Source organism: Etheostoma spectabile, chromosome 7 (assembly GCF_008692095.1).
Source record: "Etheostoma spectabile isolate EspeVRDwgs_2016 chromosome 7, UIUC_Espe_1.0, whole genome shotgun sequence".
Taxonomy (NCBI): Eukaryota; Metazoa; Chordata; class Actinopteri; order Perciformes; family Percidae; genus Etheostoma; species Etheostoma spectabile.
The window spans coordinates 3,660,632-3,681,902 of NC_045739.1; the positions used below are offsets into that span (position 1 = coordinate 3,660,632).

Here is a 21,271-nt window from a genome sequence, read left to right on the forward strand (position 1 = left end):
AGTAGAGATGGAGGAGAGCCAACAGAGAGGAGCTGCTACCGGTAGCTTTTTGCCTCGTTACCACAAGTTTAACAAACGCAACCACATTACTGTCTAACGTTACCTGCCTCGCCTGCTTGCTAACGATTCGTATTAAGGTTTCATCCTTTCTTCATCCACGTTAGCTAACGTTAGCTAACCTACCGTACCATTAACGTTAGCTCACGTTAGCTTGCCGTTTCTAGCGTACCGAAAACAATTGACAGTCTAAACATTTACACCCAATCGGAGAAAAAGCGACACAATCTTACTGTATGGCGGCTGACTCGTGAAATCCTTATTTTTTGGTCATTCATGAAATGTAGACAAGATGCAGACGAGCTCGGTATCCTGCCGAAAGACACACAACGGCGCTGTGAAGAAAAGATTTGTAGTCCACGCCCTTGACGACGAGGATTGGAGTCCACGTTTTCTCCGTCGCTGTTCTCTGCGAGCGACTGGTCAGTTCTGGTCTTCGATGTAATCGAACATAAACGTGATTGGTTTAGGTCTCTGTATGACGTCTTTGGGAATGTTTTAGCGATAGGTGCGTTTCATTTTGGTCCGCGGGAAGGACAGTCTGGTCTCGACGAGCTCATACATATTCGATCAATTGTGCCCGCCTGTCTTGAACAATGGAGCTCTATTTGACTTGAATCGTTTTCAGTTTTTATCCTGTTTTTTGTTTGTTTTGTTTTTTTCATAGTGTTTCGTTTTTGTTTTAACGAGCATGGTATTCAGTCTTTATTGCAATCAAGACAAAAACAAAAAAAACTTGTGGATTACACAAAATCAGACAACAATGTTTTGTAAAACGGATGAGCCTGTATGATATATTTGCAATTGCCAGTTAACATATAATCAGCTACTTCCTCCTAGTTGTTGTATACGTTTTGGTTATATTTACAAGGAACCAGTACACATAGCATAGTATAGTAACAGTATCAAAAGATATGATAACAGTAGATGTTAATTGTGTGAGGCAAAAGCACGCTGTCATTATAGGTTTTTAATATATAAATGTTTAATGCATTAAGACATGTGAAGCAATAATACACTAAAACACTAACACTAGTAAGACTGGAATTGCAATTATGATATAGATAACCCAGAAAGAATACTTGTGTCCATGCTATTGGTTTGTACGATCATTTAGATCATCTTTATGCTAATGATGATCAACATAATGAACCTATACCACATTTGGACTCTTTACAATATGTAACTAATCCTGCCACATCCAGTATTTTATTCTTAATTGAGATATATCTCCCAGCTTCAGGCTACGTTGTTCAGTCATAAGAGAAATACGTCCGTCAGAAAAAAGAGCTGGAATGTGATCTTTTTGTTTGTCATATTAAATGCCCTAATTTACTTCATGCATTCACGCCCGAATTATTGGCACATAAACAATAAATATAACTTGACAACAGAAAAATCTCAAACCCCAAAAACTAAAAATAAAAGGTTAATTTCATGTTGCAGTATTTGTGTGTGACTGCTCATTTACAAAAAAACAAACAAACAAAAAACAGAATTTTATAAATGCCTATCTACAATATAGAGATGCTCAATGGAAACATTTTTGCAGACTGAGTGTTGAAAAACCCAACAGTTATCATTTAAAAAGGACGGATGGTTGGAAATTTGACATAAATCAAACAACATACACTGAAAAACGACACACAGATTTGGTAGCTACAAAGTGGAGTTAAACTTTTCAAATTCCACTTTCACAATAGCTATGATTACATGGAAAATGTCCTGCTTTCCTGTTCCTGCATTCATTTATTTATCAATTCAGAAGAGTGCTGTTGCTGCCCAACTGTGCATCACTGTTGCTGTATGAATGTTTTCTCATGGACTATTACTGATACAGCCAGAACACCTTAACTGTGACCAAAAGTCCTCATTCAGACTGAAATATAAGCATTATTCTTATACCAACCTTGCACAAAAAGTATATTCTATTATTATCTACATCTCATGTGTCACACATTTTGTATTCTAGAGCTTTCTTTCAGCACAGAGATGGTCCACAACAAAGCAAACAAATTAAGCGAAACACAACTCTATTTGATCCCTTTGGGGAAATAATTGTTCCTATAGTGAAGGCAGAAATATGCTATACTGTTTAGAGTAGTGTGTACGCTATGAATATGAAATTGTTAGTAAGTGTACTTAAAAGGGAAAGAGATATGTTTGTAATTCTGGTTTGTATAGATTTCAGTGAAATCCATGAATAATCCTATTCCCTTTAAGGGACAATTTTCAATTTCCTACAAAATGTTGATTTTGCTATAACTAAACTGAGGAAATAGATGTGTGGTTACTATTTAATGACATATATTTCCTCTCTTTCTGCTAGTATATCTTCAGCAGATCTGTCCCACCTTGTCCTACTGGTACTCACTGGTGTTGGAGCTGTAGCCCGTAGTGCTGAATGGTGGTGATTCTGAGTCCACAGAGGCCGTATCTTCATCCTGGGAGCAGCCCGCCTGAATGGCCCGCAGGTAGCTGTGGCTGCGCGACCGGAAGCACGTGGGCGCGGGCAGATCCAGAGCCTCCACTGCCTGTGATTCCCCCTCACAGTACGGTATTGAGTGCCCACAGCCCTGCCCGTATACCTGTAAGAACGTGTGCAGACTCACACGCTAGGCGCAGAGGGTAGACTGAGAAACATGCATTCAACAAGTACATACCCAGTGGCTGAAGAAGTACTCACAGCTTTTACTTGAGTTAACGTGACTCTACAACAACAAAAATACTCAATTACAAGTATCATCCGCAGAATGTACCTAAGTATCATAAGTACAGTAGTAGTACTAATTTCACAGTAAAATAGTAAGACTGGTATGTCATTATATATGACATTGTCAGATTGTTTATACTGATAGTAGAAGCATGTTTCTGTTGTAGCTGGTGGAGGTGATTCATATTGTAAAATGATTGGATAATTTAACCTCTTTGGGCCTGAAACAGTTATTTAAACAAAGTCATCTGAGTTTAGGACCGGGGATCTCGCTTTTGTTGGAACTGCAAATAACTCATTAAAGGCATTACAAGTATTTTTATGTTTGGCATTTTAGTAGCAAATTTGAATGTGTCGTGGGCGGTACATAGATATAAATAACTATGTCTCAAAGTCAACTCACTCAAATTGTTGTAGTTTAGTACACATTCTTTACTGTGATTGTTTTACTGTCATCTTTAAAGAAATTCTCTCATCATTTGATTAATGTAAAAGCTCCCATGTACAAGTAGAGACTGATGCCACTGCTTCTTAAAAGGATGTTTGCATTAGTCTGGTGTGTGATTCTGCATCCCACTCCACTCCTGCTGACGAAGAGATTTCCCTTAGTTCCCTTAGGTTTACACTGAGGCATATGTCCCACTTTGATATTCTGCAAACACTCTCAAGCATCTCTCCTATTCCACCAGCGTATTCCCGGATGGCTCATTTCTAGACCGTCTCAACAGACATTACACCTAAATGTTCTCCCACGGCAGATTCAAAATTGGAGAGTTGTGTCAATTTATTTTGTGCTCATTCCCTGGAGACTTTTAATGGGTCACTGGAGTTAATCCAAGATTATCTAATTAGCAGAGAGATATGAAAATTTCATAAGGTATGAATATGTATAATATACCCTGAAAAAACAAATTAAATATTGCTGTCTTGGACACATTGGCTGATCATGACTCAAAGCTACAAAACTTTAGTTAAACAGACACACGTGAGAAAATAGTCTTTACCAGCCAAGTAATAACAGTGGGAGAGCAACACATTTGATAAGAGAAGAGACATACCTGAGTGCCCGAGCCTCTGCCCAGTGTGCCAGAGCAATGGCTGAAATTATTGTTTCTGTAGCGTGGAGGGGCCTCCAACGGGCTCACCAAGCAGTCTAAGTTATCGAGGCTCCGATTGGTTGAAAGCTCTTTCAGGGAAGGCAGGGAGCTGTGGAAGTGAAGGTAATAATCAGCCTCCCAGAAGTAAGAGACTGGAATAAGTAGGGTTAGGGTTAGGGTTAGCTGTGTTTAATTCATGATAGCCAGGAGAAACTTTAAATCACACTCTGAAAAGTTCCTCTGGGTATTTTAAAGTTAAATACTATTGAGATGTGTGGATAGTGATAGGGGCTCGGGTTTAAAATAGCAGCACAGAGGAAACATTGACTAATTTGTCAAACTGATAAATATGAAATTCACTTTCTGCTGGATCTAGGACATTTTTTAAAAGAGTTTCCTCTGTTCTGGCTTGCCTATTTGGTACCTGGTGTTTGTGAAAATGTGTGTGCATAATGAGCAGCAGGGTGTGCTTGAGTGATTTCCATGGAACATTTGCATGTTATGAAACCAGAGCTTGAGGAAGCAGGCAAGAGTAAAGTACTGACACACTACTCAGGGTACCTGCAAGGCAATAGATGGAACAGGATGCAGAGAGGAGAAGTACTGGGAAAGGTTAGCCAAAAAAAGGTGGTTGGGTATTGGTGGTGGGGCAAGTGAGGGTGGGTGGAGGGCCATACTGCCTGCCTATGGTTGACACTGACCTCAGATGCTGCATAGAGCATGCACTCTGTAGTGGAGACCACAGATAGTCCTCCCGCATGAGAGCGTAGCAACGAGGCCTGTTAGTGTGGAGGTAGGGGTAAAACACATGGCAACATTTCATCTCCTACTGCTTTTGTACCAAATGTAGATGATACTGTATGTCATTTCTTGTTCCCTCCCATTAATATACATCTCTTCCACCATGAATAACTTCTAAGAGATTGTTTTGACTAAGTGCTGCTGTACATCCAGACTATTATTTGTGACAATATGCTGCCACCTGCTGACCACCTTTGTGGGCATGTGGTAAATGTTTCTTCCTCACAACATATACCCCTTCAGTTATTTTTTAATGAACGTAACGTAAAAGAGCACAAACACAACTATGGCAAAACAATGAGCATGGTAATCAGGGTTATAATTTCAATATGATGAATGTGATACTCTAAATTATGGGACTTACTTGTGTTGTGGGAGAGGTGGCTGCTGCTCACTCAGGGAGTGCTGGGTGGCCTTCAGGTAGCTCTGGCGACGTGCTGTGGCTTTGGGGGAAGGTTTGGGACTTCCTTCTGAGTCCTCACTGTCTTCTAAGTCTCCCATTGCTTTCACATAGCTGCCACTGCGCATCCTTCGACAGGGGATCTCAGTTCCTCTGGCCCGGCCGCGACCCAGAGTTCCTGCCCAGTCCCCCAGTGGGACCTGAATTATGAAAACATCATTGCTAGACTCCTAAACCATGTAATGAAGCTACTTCAGGTGTAACCCTTTGACACTGTATGAATTCCATGGTTTGCGTGTTTAAAAATTTAAATACGTTTTACAGTATGATTCTGAGCATGTACAGCAGTGGGAGCCTACTTGAAAAAGAAAATATATGAATGTGATCAACATCATGGAAATCTATACATGGTGCTGAGTATAAACAGTGAGGATAAAGTATATATAGCCAACAAAATAAGGGTCAATCTAATCCAATTATCATACATTAACTGTCTTTCTTCCTGTGCTTATAACTGGTCAATAAAACCAACATACCTCAGAGAAATCATAGAAATATCCATGCAAACTTACAAAGAATGATGATGAAGATGAATACTCACTGGCCCTCCTACCTGAAGGAACTGTTGTGCCAGGTCTTGGTGGCATGACTTTGATTTAAGCAGGGTCCTGTTAACAGTAGCAGAGCCCTTCTGCAACACTTGCCTGGCCTGGCTGAGGGTAAGAGTGGACCAGGAGCCCCTCTTCACCAGTATATCATCCCTGCTTCTCCCGGTTCTTCCCTCCTCCTTCAATCCTACCTGTGTCGCCTGGCATGCCAGAAACTTGAGGTCACTGCTGCTTTTGGAGGTCTTGAGAGTATGTGCAGAAATGGTGTGGTAGCCCTGTGGGATATGTCTGGGAGGGGCCTGGCTGTCTGACACCGCTCTGCCAAGAGTCATCATGGTCAGTGGGTTGCGGTAACCTACAGCAATAGTGCCAGCTTTGGTTGTGTCAGTGTCCAGGGCGTCGTCTGAGCTCCAGAGACCTAGTGCATTAGGCCTAGGTCTCTGCTTTGGCCCCTCAGTTTTAGCCCTGTCTTTACTCTTGCTCCTGCGTGTTGGTCTACCGCCCTCCTCACCAGCTCCTGTGGTGCCAGTCATTCCTCCAGCAGAACGGCCATTTACGCTCCCTTTGATTGCAGAGTTTTCTAGGGACTGGGACTTGGCAAATAGCTTCTGCACAGAGTGCATCAGGTGACGTATGCGTCCTGGGCTTTCACTGCGTTGCTTTGATATCCGTCCTCTATGGAACTGCAGCGTACTGAAGCCATCATGCTGTAAGGGCAGGTGCCTCTCTAGCTGATCCAAAAGGTTGGAGGGTAACCGATTCATCTTGGCTGCTGCTGCAGTGGAGATGGTGGCTGATCCACTGGTGATCATAGGAGCCCCAGTAAGGCCCAGCCCTAAGCCCATGCCCATAGACAAGGATGTGGACAGTGTACCTGCTCTGCTGCCCTGTCCTACTCCACCACCACCAGCCATACAGGCTTGGGAGCAGTCAACCTGGTCAGTCTGGGTGGTGAAGTGCAGACGAGGGAAGGTGCTGCTGTTGGACATCTGGCTGAAAGGCAGCAGGCAGTCAGGGGTCATGGGGGTGGGGATGGTGGGAGGGCACTGGTGGAGATGGGGGTCCAGGGTGCCATAGTGGTTTATGGTGGGGCTCAACAGAAAGGAGCTGTGATGGTCGGAGGTCAATGGATAGAGAGGCTTCTGGGGGCAACCTGCTGGTTCACAAGAGTCAGACAGGTGACGACTGCGGTTGGCTCCTAACCCTTTCATGGTGGCTTAGATGTCGTCCTTAAAACATGTCTCCAATCAATACGGGTCTACTGACCTCATCAGGGCTCATCCTGCAATGTGAAAAGACACAGAAATGATCTATTAAACATGGTATCCAAGTTATTGTTAAGAAGGAGCTCTGATTGGTGCTGCTATTTAGAAATGCATTCTGAAAGTTGTATGGAAGTTTATATAAAAACTTTTAAAACAGTAAAATCTTTCCTGTCACATTTTATATTCTCAGATTAAACCATTTTTTATCCTGGCAGATTCTCTCAGGAATGTTTAATGAAAATGAGCAGTTTTCCCCTTCATAGAGATCCTAGTTAAGAGTGCATAGCAGTAAAACAGCCATTTTGCATAGCACAGCCAGTAATGTGGAGAGCAGAGCCATTGTCTTCTATAGTAGGGGTCTTCAATGTTTTTTAAGCCAAGGACCCCTGAACTGGAAGAGAGACGGAGGAAGGACCTCCTACTACAGATATTGTATAAAATGTTGCATATTAAACTGGGGCTACAAAAACCTGCAGGGCGGACTAAAGCCTTCATATACATACCTCTTTTGCACATAATACTAAGCTATTAAAATAGTTGTTTGAATGATTTTACAAAACTTGTTTTAATGTTAAACATACATGTGGCACTGTGAATCCTTGGGAATAGCTGTATCTGTGGATGACCTTTGTGACTACCTTACCAACAGTCCAGTTTGCTAATAATATCTTGGATTAATTTTTTAGGACATTTCTAATTTTTGGAAGAATTTTTTTTTTTTTAAATATATAATTTGGAGTCCCCCCTGCATTGACTCTGATGACCCCCTAGGGGTCTCGGACCCCCTGTTGAAGATCCCTGCTCTACAGTAAATTACCATATGAGTTCCTTCACACAGCAAACCACCAGGTGGAGCACCAGTAGCAAGTGCACATAGGAAACTGTTTGGACTTTGTGGAAAACACACACACGACACACATGTTCAAAATGTATACTGTCTAGGTTTAATGAATTGTATGTGTATCAAAACAATCCCACTGCATTGTAAAAAAGTAATGAAGATGTTGGGATTTAAATGGTTTGATTCTTAAAAGCAAACAATGAACAATACACAGTTTTTCTGTCTCTATCATGTTGCTAAATGTAAATGTAAATGTGCGTTAGCGCTTTTTACATCATACAGGAACCATTCACCATTCACACACATTTATACACTGTGGCCGAGGCTGTACAAGGTGCCACCTGCTCATCAGATCACACACATTTACACTCCGATGGCACAGCATCGGGAGCAACTCTGGGTTCAGTGTCTTGCCCAAAGACACTTCGACATGCGACTGCAGGGCCAGGGATTGAACAAACCCAACTACTAAACACATAAGACCAATGGAGCCGTACGGATGGAAATCAAAAGACAAACAGACTAAATCACTGAAAAGGAGGGCCTATGGAGTTTAATGCATGAACAGTTCCACCATAGCAGGCAACCAGACAGCCAGAGGCCTAATCTATAGCACCACCGTGATGTACAGCCTGGACTTACTTCGCTGATAATGCATAGGAGAGCAATTTTGTGACTCACACATGTAAATGAGCTTTATATCTAAGGAGCGCTATTTGTTCCAAAGCAGTAAATGAACCCTCATTTTAACAAATCATTTTTGGTGCTTCACCATCCTCTTGAATCCACTAACTGTGGAGTAAACTGTGATTTCTCTCCTCTCGAAACCATCGGGAGCAATATACAGTATCTCTTCTAATACTTGCTAAAATATTTCTATAGAATATTTAATATTTCATTTTTCTTAGATACAAACAGGGATACATACTATAATTCAATAAATTCAATCTTATAAAACGTTAATTAACTGCCCTGGTATTATTTACAGAGTCTATGTATGTTTTCGTTTTATGTTGTAGGAAGTTGTTCTGGATAAGATTTTGAAAATAGCTCTGTAGAGAGCTGACAGGGGATGACAGCTCTGATGTATAGCTAATGGTTATTTTCTCACCGCTTTCCTGGGATAACGCTAAATCTAATATGGCCTCTTAGTCAATATGCCATACAATTTCCAATGCAACTACAGTAATTTATCTTAACATAGCCCTTAATTTGCTTTTGTCATCTACTGTATATGATATATCTCTGCCATAAAGGGAAACTTGGTGGCCCGGCTCAGACAGTATAGAAACACAATGCAGAGCAAATGAGGGGAAAAAAGAGATATTTTAGGGCTACTGTCTCGTCTTCTCCTATCACAGGCCTACTCATTCTCAAAGCTCACTATGAACAGTCGTATTGCATCAAGGTTATGAAAACTCGTAAATCACACAGCAGAAAACCATGCTGCATTAAATTCACCCCAACAGATGCTGTCTGTATCACAGTGGAGTGACTCACTGATCAGTCAATGGTAAGAGCCTTCTCCCACAGCAAGCATGAAATCTTGCCCAGGAGCTGAATGTGGAATGTTAACTGCACACATTTTTATTCCACTGTGTTGCTTTGCCACTTCATACGTCTCTCTGACCTCCCATACACTCTCTACAGAGCGAGAGCAGCCACTTATCTGAGTCAGTGTTCCTGGACAGGCACAGCGGTGTGCTGACAAATACACCAGCGTTTTACAACAGCGCAGCCTGCTATAATTCATCCACCCGAGCTGACTGTAGCCCCGCGTGTTCACGTCCTGTAGGCGCCACTGCCGACAATCTGACACACACCTACCCACTGACACACCAACACATGCTGACACACGCATAAATGTGCTAACCGCTCACCCACCCTTCCACCACACCAACGAAACCCTGTCAAGTGCGGAGCATCATCAGGGGAAAGATGAGAAAAAATAATGTTCACTGTTCATGTAATTCTGTCACAGGTTCAGTGCATCTGTCTGTCTGTGTGATGGCGGCCAGCAGGCTCTTGCATAATTACAAGGTGAATGAATCCTTGGATGGCATGTGATGTTAGAAAATATGTCTCTGCTTCACACGCACGCCGTAGGGAAGTAATGAATGGCTGTGGGTATTATCTCAGACAATCTTGCACATTCACTGAGGGACCAGCAGCTGCATATGCAGCCCATACATCATCAAAAGGGCAACGTAAAATGATCTTGTATATGCTATACTGGTTGCAGTTTTAATGCACTTATGTAACGTGGAGGGAGAGTGATCTCACAGTTTGTCTATTCTGGCCCTGTATGGGTCAGTTGGAGGGTAAAGACTCGTGCAAGCATTTGGTTGAGTAGTGTGTGCAGGTGATCTATGGAAAACCACAATAACCATCAAACATTATGGATAATGAGGTTTAACCATCCTTTACAGGTTCTCTACAGTGAGCATTTATGTAGCACATTACAAAACACCTCTTATAGTGCATGTTAAGATGTAAAACATATCAACACTGAACAAAAAGACTGAAATTAAAACAATTTAAAAGTCTTAAAAGAGAATAAAAGCTAATTTAAAACAGAAAAGTGGGACCGATTGAATGTGAAGAGGTAATTGGATGGACAACGTCAAATTGATAATTCTGCATGTTTGACTGAAAATACAATATTTACTGACTCATACCACTGTCACAAAAACTATTTGTCTTAAAACTGAAATTTGAATCATATGGGAGTCTTTCGTTGGTCAAACCAACAACATATTTACTACAGTGAAACAGTCCTATGCTATATTGTACTGACTTATTACTTATTACTAGCTATTACTGTGTACTGCATACATGTACTTCTGTAGCTGTCTGAGATCTGGGCCTTCTAAGTTGGCTCCCATACAACGTTGCTATCACTTGTACTGTGCAGGAAAATCAAAGCCAGATGACAAAAGGTAAACAAGCGCAAATGTTATCAAGGCTGCAGCTTTAAATAATGCTCATTGTTGGAAGATGTTTGAGACTTTCCAAGTAGTGTGCAGTTATGTAATGTTGTTTCTAGAGCTTGCTCTGACAGGGTAAAAAAAGAAGGCCCAGGGGGGAAACAATATATATTTATAGCATCCTTTAGGCTACGCATCTACTTTTCAGCTGTCAAGGTAGAGATGGTTTTGATAATTAGGGCACTCCTGGTGAACTAAAAAAAACATTGGGGACCAGCTTGACATGTTGTCTGTTGCTGTGTAAGGTTGTAAAGTTAGGCATTGTATTTTGACTTCCTTCCTAAAGCAATATTTTCTTCAATATGTGTAACTTGTTCCTGTTAATATTTCTCCTAAAATATATGTTGTGGAATTTAAATGTAATGGATTGTATACATGTCACTGTCAATTATTGAGAGACACTCCCACAGATAATTAACGGTCCCACACCTGTGCAAAACAAAAGGGCCAGGCATTGTCTATTAAAGATCAATGTTGTAAGAATGGTTAACAGTCTTGAAGGTTCAAAACGTTAGTATGATCCATAAATTTTGATGTATGCGGTATGTGGGATCTTCTTTTCTCAAGACTCAAGTGATACTTTCCAACACACCTGCATCTGTGATAGTATAAAAAAAGCTGAAATCAATTATACATGAGCCACAGAACATGAATCAAATACAAAATTTAGTTGCTTAAATTAGTTTTCAAGATTATTGTGATTAACAGCCATGGAACATTAACACAAGCACATTCAAAATAACTAGTACTATTTTATATTTTATAACTGCAGTGTTTTAAAAGAAAGAAAAAGAATGCAGAGTTTTAAAGCATCAGTATATTATAGTTAGACTTTATTATCAAGAGCTTTTCACTAGTGCCTCCTTACAGAGCTCATTAAGTCAAATTAGGAACAGGACAGCAAATTGGGAAAAAAACTAATTTTTTGCTAGTCCGCTTAATAATGCTTTGTGGGGGCACAATGAAAATAAAATATATAAAACACATAAAATATTGTGGGATGCTTTTTTCCATGCAGGTTTATTCATCTAACAAATGGCTTTAACTCTAAAAACAAATGTTCTTTGACAAAATAATCATCCTCACAGGGCCGGTGAAATTGCTGCTACTTTGTCAAAAACCTCAATCATTGGCCCATTGGGAGGTGCTGTCACGTAGCCCAATGCTGACATACAGCCCCTGTTAGATCTGCACGAGGCCTGCTAACAAGCAGAGCTAAGGGTTGCTGGGCTGTGTCCCACAGAGCCACCCAGCAGGCCTGTAATAAAGGTCTGCTGTAGCTGTGCACTTCTCCTCCAGCCTGGGGTGATGAGCAGAGGGAGGGGAAAGACGGTGAAGAACAAAAGAAGTATCGATTTGGCTCTCGCTCCTTGTTCTAAGGGTGAATATACAGCTGCTGGGTATTGGCTTTTGCAGTCTCCTTCAATAATCACCTTTTTTTTCTCATTCCTTCTCCCAGAAATCCACTCCCTTTCAGCCACATGCAGTACCTTTAAACCAACGTCCACTACACAACAAGTGCTGCTTGCCTATAGGATCTGGATCCTGTGTCTTATCAGCCTATTTCTTTTTGCATCTTTAATTGTTTGTTGTTTTTTTTGGCATTTTAAGGCCTTCATTTTTGACAGGACAGCGTCCGCAGGTTGGAAACGAATCTGTGGCCGCAGGGTTGAGGACTGAGCCTCAATACAGTACATGGGCTCTACCAGGTGAGTTACCCAGGCACCTCGGTTTCTTTTTATTCTAAACATGACTTTGCTTATACTATCGCAAAAACACTGAGAAGACTAATTTCAGTTTCACCTAGTTTGTAATAAAATGTTTGATGGGCAGGGAAAATGTGTCTCTCTTCCTCTAAGCTACTACAAGTACAAGGTCTGTGTTTGCAGTATTAACATTTTAGATGAGCCAACACCATCCGCTGTCCCCACTGTGTGGTGAGAATCTACTAATAGTGTGTTTAAGTCACAAAGTTGTGTCACCAGGACTTCCTGTGGATACACCAAGTGTTGTTCTCTACTGCCTAGGGGGAAGCAAGAGCAACAATTCTCATTTCTTTTCCATGCATGTCTTTTGAATAACTAAAGAGAATCGGAACAATCCTTCTGTATTCAGGAATTTTAAACCTGTGGTGACTCCCCCCTCTGGCAGTGAGAGTAACTACACAAACACTGATGATGCATGCTGATGCTGTATGACTGCAGGTGAGCTCGCATCTCCGTCCTGTCCAAAGAGGATAAGCTACACCAATGGTGATCTGTGTTTGTCCTCGCCATCGATGGCTTTTTTCCACCCAAGTTAAATCCTTTCTCTGAACGCAGAGTTTCTTTTTTTATCTGGAGCATCAACTCCAGCTTCTTAGGATTTTCCACCATGGCTTTAGCCAGCTGCTGCTCCTTCGCTATGGTCCCTCCACATTTTTCCCTTTAGCTCTGACTGGTTGACGTAAAATGCATCACTTCCTGTGAAGACACCACAACTCCGGTATACTGCCAAATACACACAGCTTTCCCTGCTGGCGATAGGCTCCTGCTCTCTAGCTTTGAGAATTTGGATTTTTTTTTTTTCTCCAATTAAGGAATGTCAAGATAGCCCTTTAAAGACAGACCACATAAAACCTGATATATCTAAGAGTCTGCAGCATTTGATTAACATTAAAGGAATAGTTTGACATTTTGGGAAACACACCTTTTAACTTTTGGCAGAAAGTACCACTCTCATATCTGTCTGTTCAAAAATAAGGTTACAGAGCGTTATGTGCGGTATTATATCTTGGCTAGAACCATTTATTTCCTGAAAAAAGTCCGACACATAACCTCCCATAAAACAATGGAGTGTCACTGTTTGCGCTTATGTATTAAACAAACAAGATTAAATGTAGGGCTGCAGAGTATATTGTATTTTTATCGTCATCGCAGTATTAACTGGTGCAATAAACCTATTGTGAAAAACTGCGACATATCGCAAAGCCACTCCTTTAAAACGTAACTGTCATTCTTTTTTTAGCGGTGTCTGTTATATTCAATTCAATGTTCAATTTGTTCAATAAAAGAAAGTTGGAAATTATTTCCTTTTATTTGGTTTAAGCTCAACAAGCAATTTGTCGCATAGCAGAATACTGAAAGCAGCAGAATTGCAGAACTGAGTACACTTTAATATCTATTTATTGCAAGTAATAACGTTATCATGATATTCAATAACGTTAATGCATATTTTCCTTATATCATGCAGCCCTAATTAAACGTGTGTATTAGTGAGCTATAGAGGCGCTGGAAGGCTGATATTATTACCTTAAAGCCGTGCTAACTGTATCCCCGTTTCCAGCCTTTGTGCTAAGCTAGGCTTCTCGCGGTTCACTCATATTTAACATATGTGTTGTATGAGAGTGGTATCTTCTTATCTAACTCTGTAAGAAAGCATATAATAAGCATTTTCTGAAATTGTAAAACTATTCCTTTAAAATGACCAAAACCGACAAGGCCAATAAATGCACATCCATTACATTTAAAACACACCCTCTTTCCTCTCTTCTGTTTCTGCGTGTGTATGAGTACAAAGACTTAGTACTGCTTTAGCGTGCCTTGATTGCAAAATACTTTGTTTTTAAAGCAGTATCAGAACCATTAAGTGCTCAATAAGCTGGAAGCTAAAGATACTTAGATTTAACAGAGTGATTCTGACAGTGTAGCTGCATATATCTAACAAACACATTTAAACATCATTTATATGGCCAAGAGGCTATATCACTAAGATAGTTTTCTCTGCTAAAGGGATGTAACTGCCAAATGCTGGTCAGTCACATTAAAGGAAGAGTCAGAGGTTGTTAAAATGATTAGAAGACAGAATCAGCCACACCCGGGAAAACTGTACTCCCTAATACATGACTTCATATCTATTGATTCTACACTGGATCTGTAGATATACACATCATATCTTCTTTCTTTCTTTTTTTAGATTAACACTACATTATTTGAGGTTCATGAAGGGTTAGCATTTTTGGCATTTATAAAATACTGTTCATGTTTAGAGCTTATGGCACATTCTAACATTGGCCATATGTGACCTAAAGACCAGATTGTTAAAGGTGGGACTTTTAAGCAGTGGTGGAAGACGTAGTGAGATCTTTTACTTAAGTACTAATACCACAGTATAAAAACTCCATTACAAGTAAAAGCCCTGTTTTCAAAAGTATCAGCATCAAAATGTACTTAGAATATCAAAAGTACTACTTAGAAATGGAGCCGCACCAGTGTCATGGAATATTATTATTGATGCATTTGTATTCAGCAATGTTGTCAGGGTCAGGCTAGAGTACAATATTTCCCTATGGGATGTAGTGGAGTAGAAGTATAATGTAGTAGAAAATGGAAATACTTGAGTAAAGTACAAGTACCTCAAAATGTTAAGTGCAGTACTTCATAAATGTACTTGGATTCCACCACTGGTTTTGAGTATGCTGTAGTTAGCGTGGTAAGACTATGGGAAAGACAGATAGTCAAGCAGATGGAGGACTTTACATTACAACTAGAACAGCTGACAGCTTTCATACTGCTCCCCTGTATTTACTGTAGGTAGGAGCTATCCAAAACACCTGCTGTGGGGCTGTTTTTTTAGCGAGAACTGTGGGACCTTTGTTGATGGCATGCAAGCATGCTTTCCAAAATCTGAAAGCATCCTCCTTTCACTTTGCTGAACATGGGGGATGTTGCTCTCAAATTGTGAAGCCTGCTGAAATATTCAGAGCTAGGAGCATTTGGCGTTCATAGGATTCTCATCAGTGCGTTGCCCATTAAAGCCATCCCAATGCAGTTCTCCCCCTTGTTCACCACCGCACACACTGAAGTGTAATTAGAGAGAGAGAGAGAGGCTGCACGTTTCCCTTGGGCCATTTACAATCCTCACTGTACTGCTGCTGGTTCCCTTCTGCATGTTTTCATTTAGCAACATCTTGTGCCAGCACTTCAGCACTGCCTGACCCACAGAGATCCACTTCAGTGACTCTGCAAGATTGAATGCATGGCAGTGCCGAATAGAAGGGTTAACATTTATGGGTTTAATTTAAAAAAATTTTTTTAATCCTAATATTGTCTTATTGGATAGACATGTAATAACGTGAATGTAGAGATGTATAAATCATCCCTATCCCTTGCTAGTAAGGATGGAGTATTAATGAGATAAGAGAAAAAGGCCAATTCTAGGATTGAAAAGAAATGACATGATTTTGTGTCTCTGTATTCTGTCTTCATAAAGCAGAACAGTAGCAGAAGCTGTAGGGCGGGTGTTCAGAGCAGTGAACTTCTCTCCCTGACAAAATGACTTCGACACTGTATTGGTCTCAGGCGAAACAAGACACAAAGCACCCAATAAGCTGCGTGTTACGCGTTCACCTCTGCAGTCATGTGCTGTTATGTCATGCATGCAAAGCATGCACAGCCCAGTGTCTACACTGTTAAAACACGCTACCAATACATTCAGCACAGCTCCCTGGACCCTGGGGAATTATTGCATGCTATTGGTTAGTAACTGCCTGGGTGCATCCACCACCAGAGCACATTTAAAATGCTGTCAAAGTTTTAATAGTCCTGAGGGCTTGGGTTTAGAGAGGAAACGCTTCAGTCTACTTTGGAAAAAGAAAAGGCCTAACTGACAAATCTATGCCATAGGAAACAGTACAATTGTTTTGTTTGAGCTTTGTTTGAGTGTTAATACTAATCTGCTGTCTGGCATCACGCGCTGCACAACTGTATCTTAATAGCCCTTTGCATTTCTAACCCGTTTTCAAACTATTGGGGTTAATTCTTTGGAGGCTGGATTAAATCTATCCATTTGATTGTGAGCTGTGTGTGGCTTATCTCTTTCAATGCTGTCTGAACCCCAGAGTGGGACTGGACTTTCTCCAAAATGTAGCAGATCAGTAACCCTAAAACGTCTAATCACGTGCACATACAGTAAAGTGATTGGTTGTGTCCACTCAGTTCATAAGTTTTCTGCATTGTTCTTCATGAAGACAAAAAGGATTCCTGATGACAATTAATATGATATCAATCTGTCCATCAGGGATAAAAAACTTGGTTAATATAACACAGAAGAAAGTTAACCCATAGCGTAAATATAAAAAGCAACATTTTGCTGAATTGGGGGTTTGCGGTTGCATTACCATAAACCACAACAGCTTCAGCTCCCTCATATTCTAGCCTGGGGTGCCATATTAAATGGATTTCTCAGAGATAGTCCCACGTAAATCCTATGGGAGACAAGATCAGGGCAGCCGCACCGCAGCTGTCCCAAGCTGCTCAAATTGGCTCTGGAAACAAAATAAAAATGAATATGCTGTTTCGCTCTCTGTAATGTGGAGGGATTAGAGCATCCAACAGTATCCGGATTTTGGAGTGAGTGTGTAGTCTACATGACCAGGCAGGCGTGGTCAGATAGGGCATATCAGAGGGCTGGAGGAGAAGCACATCTCCCCATTAGGATCCACACTTAAACAGGAGCCGAAGCTGTTGAGAGGATTACAGCAAGACCATATTAAATATGCACAGATTTTTTTCTTCTGAAAAGCGCTGCAAAATGGTCTAATTAGAGTGAACATCAAAGCTTGTTTAGCCAGCAACGGAAGAAACAGTTTAACAATGGTAAGACACTGTAGATGGTTCTCCCCATCAGTCTTTAAGTACATCGTGAACTTGTTTTTAATACTGTTACATATGGAAATAAGTCCCTAACAAGTGTCCTAAGCTTGCCTTATTCTCTTATCCTAACCTTAACCACCAGCACCAACCTCTTGCTACAGTACCCTCTCTTCCCAACTGAGGCTGAGGTTCCAACCAGCCAACAAATGATTCCTGATGTGGGTATGTACTCCAACCCTTTGCCACTTTAAAATGGTAAAGCTAGATACAAATGAAATATCTGGCAATATTTGTAACTGTCTATTTGTAAGATATTATTATATAATCCCGAAGGTTACTTGTGTCATTGAAGGTGCCCTGAAAAGCCTGAATTTCTGGACTATAGAGTGAAATTATGTCATCAGGTTCCTGCAACAAGAAAATCTGCCAATCTTCTTGGGGTAATTTAGTGTTGAGTAAATGTAAGTTGTGTGTAATCCATCAGGAGGTTAAACTCAATCATTTTCATCCGGTTTGGACCTTGAATTTAACTTTCAGTCTTCCATCTGGAATAGATTAGTGCAAGTGGAGTTGAGCACAAAGACAATTGCAGTACACATAGGATAACTGTCCATGTCTTCTTCCTGTGCTAAGTTAAAAAATGATCTGCCTCAGATGCATTCGATGAGCAAGAGGTAGGGTGACCAGACGACCCGAAAAATTCAGTACAGTCCCGAAATCCAAACAGTTGTCCCAAATTCTGAATCTTGCCCCCTAAAATTAGAGCAAAGTCTCAAGAGCAGACTCTCAAGTAGTCGTCTGATAGAACAATAAAAACTGTTCATAGTGACTGAGATGCTATTTTTCAAGCTTCAAGCAGCTGGAGGTTAAGTCTACGTTACACAGATGTTTTCTGCTGATTTTTCTTTCCTGCTACATGGAAGAAGCAGGTATATCACTCAACACTTTAATGTATCCAATTCACGTTGTTTTTCATGTAGCATTGTAGATTTCAGTGGATAGACACCGTGTATTGGTACCAGCAGAACGAGTCTGCAAATGCAATCCAAACTGTGTCACACACCAGCTTGACTCAGCTCCATTCTCAGTGATATGTATTCACAGCTTATGATGTGCTTGCCAACACACTGGGGTTATACTGTAGTTATACTGTGGTATAATAATAATACAGCACGAAAAAACAAACAAACATGTTTTCCGTTTAATTGGTTATCAGATCTGCAAGATATTTTATTTAGAAAAATGACCGGGTTCTCTCCCGTCTCTTGCGAGTCTTGCCTTCTTGACACATGTCACGTGATATTTACCGCTCAATGAAGCCCACAAACAAAGGCTGGTGTCCCGGGACCCGATGAACACGTAGCTAAAAAGCAAAAATGTCTCTACAGGTACCGGGAGGACTGGGGTAGGGAAATACCCCTGGATTACTGCAGTTTTATGTTATGCAAACTATGCATTTTGCAATGTAGGTAGGAAGGAGTTTGGTATTTCACATGGGGGGGGGGGTACATCTGGCTGCATGCTAGCAGTAAACTACATATAACTAACAGCACAACTGTACAGACCAAATAATAATTCCACAAATTCCACCCATTCTCATCTGGTAACCCCGGCAAGAGGGTACTTCAGATGTGGGAACTTCATCTACCAATATTCATTACAAAAAATGTAACTTAATAGAAACATTTCCTGAGCATCAGACACATTCAAAAAATATATTGTGCACAGTCACTGGTGGAAAACACAGGCCCTCTATTTGACCAGCTGTGAGAACAGGCTGGTACTGTAGGACCTTTAGGTCTGTGGAGATTTAGCAGGGGGCAAGCTGACTCTGGAGCTGGGACAGTTTTGGGGCTAGGGAGAGGCACAATGAGCAAGGCCATGGTTCGGTACTTACCTCTGATTTTAGACATAACATGCATTGTATTCTGTATCAGAAAGAAGATATCAGGAGGACAGCTGTTAAAGCAACATGATGTTTCACCTCTCTCTTCCATATGATAGTGGAATGATGTGGTGGTAAAGTAGAGGGATGATCATGACCAAACCATGACTAAGGCCAGGGCTGTCATACAGCCAAAGACAATGGCAACATACTTTTTTTGTCTTGATTGGCCAGAGGTGTGGTGAGTGTCCGAGTCCTCAAGCATCTTGCACAACCTAGTGCAAAGTCTGTAGCTAGCACATTATCTAATGCGGGATGTCCTAGCAAAAAGTGTAGCCTGGAATTTGTGTGATCAAATCTGGCTTCAGCTATCATCTTCCACAAATTCTCAGATTTGATCAAGTAGGCCCTGATAGCAGGCAGCAGCTTGTGCAGTGATGATGGACTGAAGGTACAGTAAACACTGAATACTCTGCCTCGAAAGTGCATGTAGCTCCATCTTGGGAGGGTGCTAGGAGTACTTCCAATGTTGCTGCTGCCATCTCACCGCTGACAAAGCTCATCAGCCAGGGCTCTGCAACTGGTCTGTGATCCCATGCGTGCTTCATACCAAGGGACATGAAGCAGAGTAAACGTGGATCAACGGCAGCAACCAAGACGGGGCATGATGGGCAGTGTTTAGCCAGCTCGGTGTCAGGCTAATTCATCCCTGACTATTCTGTCATCTTGCAACTGAGATGAGTGGCTATGGAGCAGGCAAAGTGAAAATAGAACATCTTTCTGTGGGTTTAGATGCTATTTTTCAAGCTTCAAGCAGCTGGAGGTTAAGTCTATGTTACACAGTTTTCTATTTGCTCTTCTTTCTGATGATGATGAAAATGATCTGCCTCAGATGCATTCAATGAGCAAGAGGTAGGGTGACCAGACGTCCCGAAAAATTCGGGACAGTCCCATAACAGTAACAGCAGGGGAACGAGCCTACAAATGCAATCCAAACTGTGTCACACACCAGCTTGACTCATCTCCATTCTCAGTGATATGTATTCACAGCTTATGATGTGCTTGCCAACACACTGGGGTTATACTGTAGTACTGTAGAGCAGTGTTACCCAACCACCGGTCCGCGGACCGGTACGGGTACGCACAAAAAAACAAACAAACATTATTTCCGTTTAATTTATTAACAGAGTCTGAAAGATGTTTTATAATCAAGTTCTTTGTCTACATGTACGGACAAGAACCAGTATTCCGACAAATGAATGAATGTACCATCGTGAAAACCCCAAAAAATCTCTCCCTTTTGGGTTCTGTTTCTTCACAGGAAAGGTCATTTATAGAGTTCACAGATATGTATTCTGTAGCAGACAAAAAAACGCGATTTCATTTCACGTGGACTTTAACATAAAACAGAAGCTGAAGGGACCAAACCAGAGGGCAGGTTGTCTTGCTTCATCTGCAGCCAGATGGACCAGTACGACAGCTTTAAAAAGAAAAGCAGAGGGGAAGTGAGAGTCAATCCCTGTGGGGCTGTTTAACACTGTAGGACAGAGCGTTGAGCTGGGCCCATCTCCTGGGTACTTCTGTCTCCCTGAGCCTGCTGCACACACAAACACATACACAGACACTGTGGACAGGCGTGTGGGCCACAAGATCACAGCAATTGTTAAAAGCAATCACAGCATCCAGTAAATTACTGTTATCAGTGAAACCTTTTGAACGAGCCCGGACATCTGCATGAGCTGACGTCACTGAGTGACTGAAGAAGTTTCGTTTGATCCTGCGTTTGAACACCCATCAGTGTAACCTTTATAGGTCAGTGTAAGGTGCTGCTGTTGCAGTTTTACATTTCTCTACAGTTAAAGCTGCTGGTGGTGGAGGTTCTCTACTACGCAGAAGATATTCTGATGATTGGAGTGCCTGTTTAGTGTTTAGCATTTTATTGAATATTTGAATAACATCAAAACTGTATGTAAAATGATAGGAGG

At 41.2% G+C, this 21,271-nt stretch overlaps 1 protein-coding gene across 11 annotated transcripts in view; it reads right to left on the bottom strand.

The window, feature by feature from the left end:
- dlgap4a (discs, large (Drosophila) homolog-associated protein 4a) overlaps positions 1 to 21,271 on the bottom strand; it is a 77,054-nt gene that overhangs the window by 14,248 nt on the left and 41,535 nt on the right. For 3 of the 11 annotated variants that reach the window (XM_032521850.1, XM_032521853.1, XM_032521857.1), the window contains exons 2-6: positions 5,670 to 6,960; positions 5,033 to 5,268; positions 4,569 to 4,646; positions 3,829 to 3,976; positions 2,432 to 2,672 (exon numbers count right to left, since the gene is read on the bottom strand). In XM_032521850.1, the coding sequence (XP_032377741.1) occupies positions 2,432 to 2,672; positions 3,829 to 3,976; positions 4,569 to 4,646; positions 5,033 to 5,268; positions 5,670 to 6,887 (1,921 nt within the window). In that variant the 5' untranslated portion in view covers positions 6,888 to 6,960. Of the gene's footprint in view, positions 1 to 2,431; positions 2,673 to 3,828; positions 3,977 to 4,568; positions 4,647 to 5,032; positions 5,269 to 5,669; positions 6,961 to 20,714; positions 20,771 to 21,271 lie in introns of those variants that run through there. The other 8 variants (XM_032521855.1, XM_032521856.1, XM_032521858.1 and 5 more) reach the window with 6 other exon arrangements.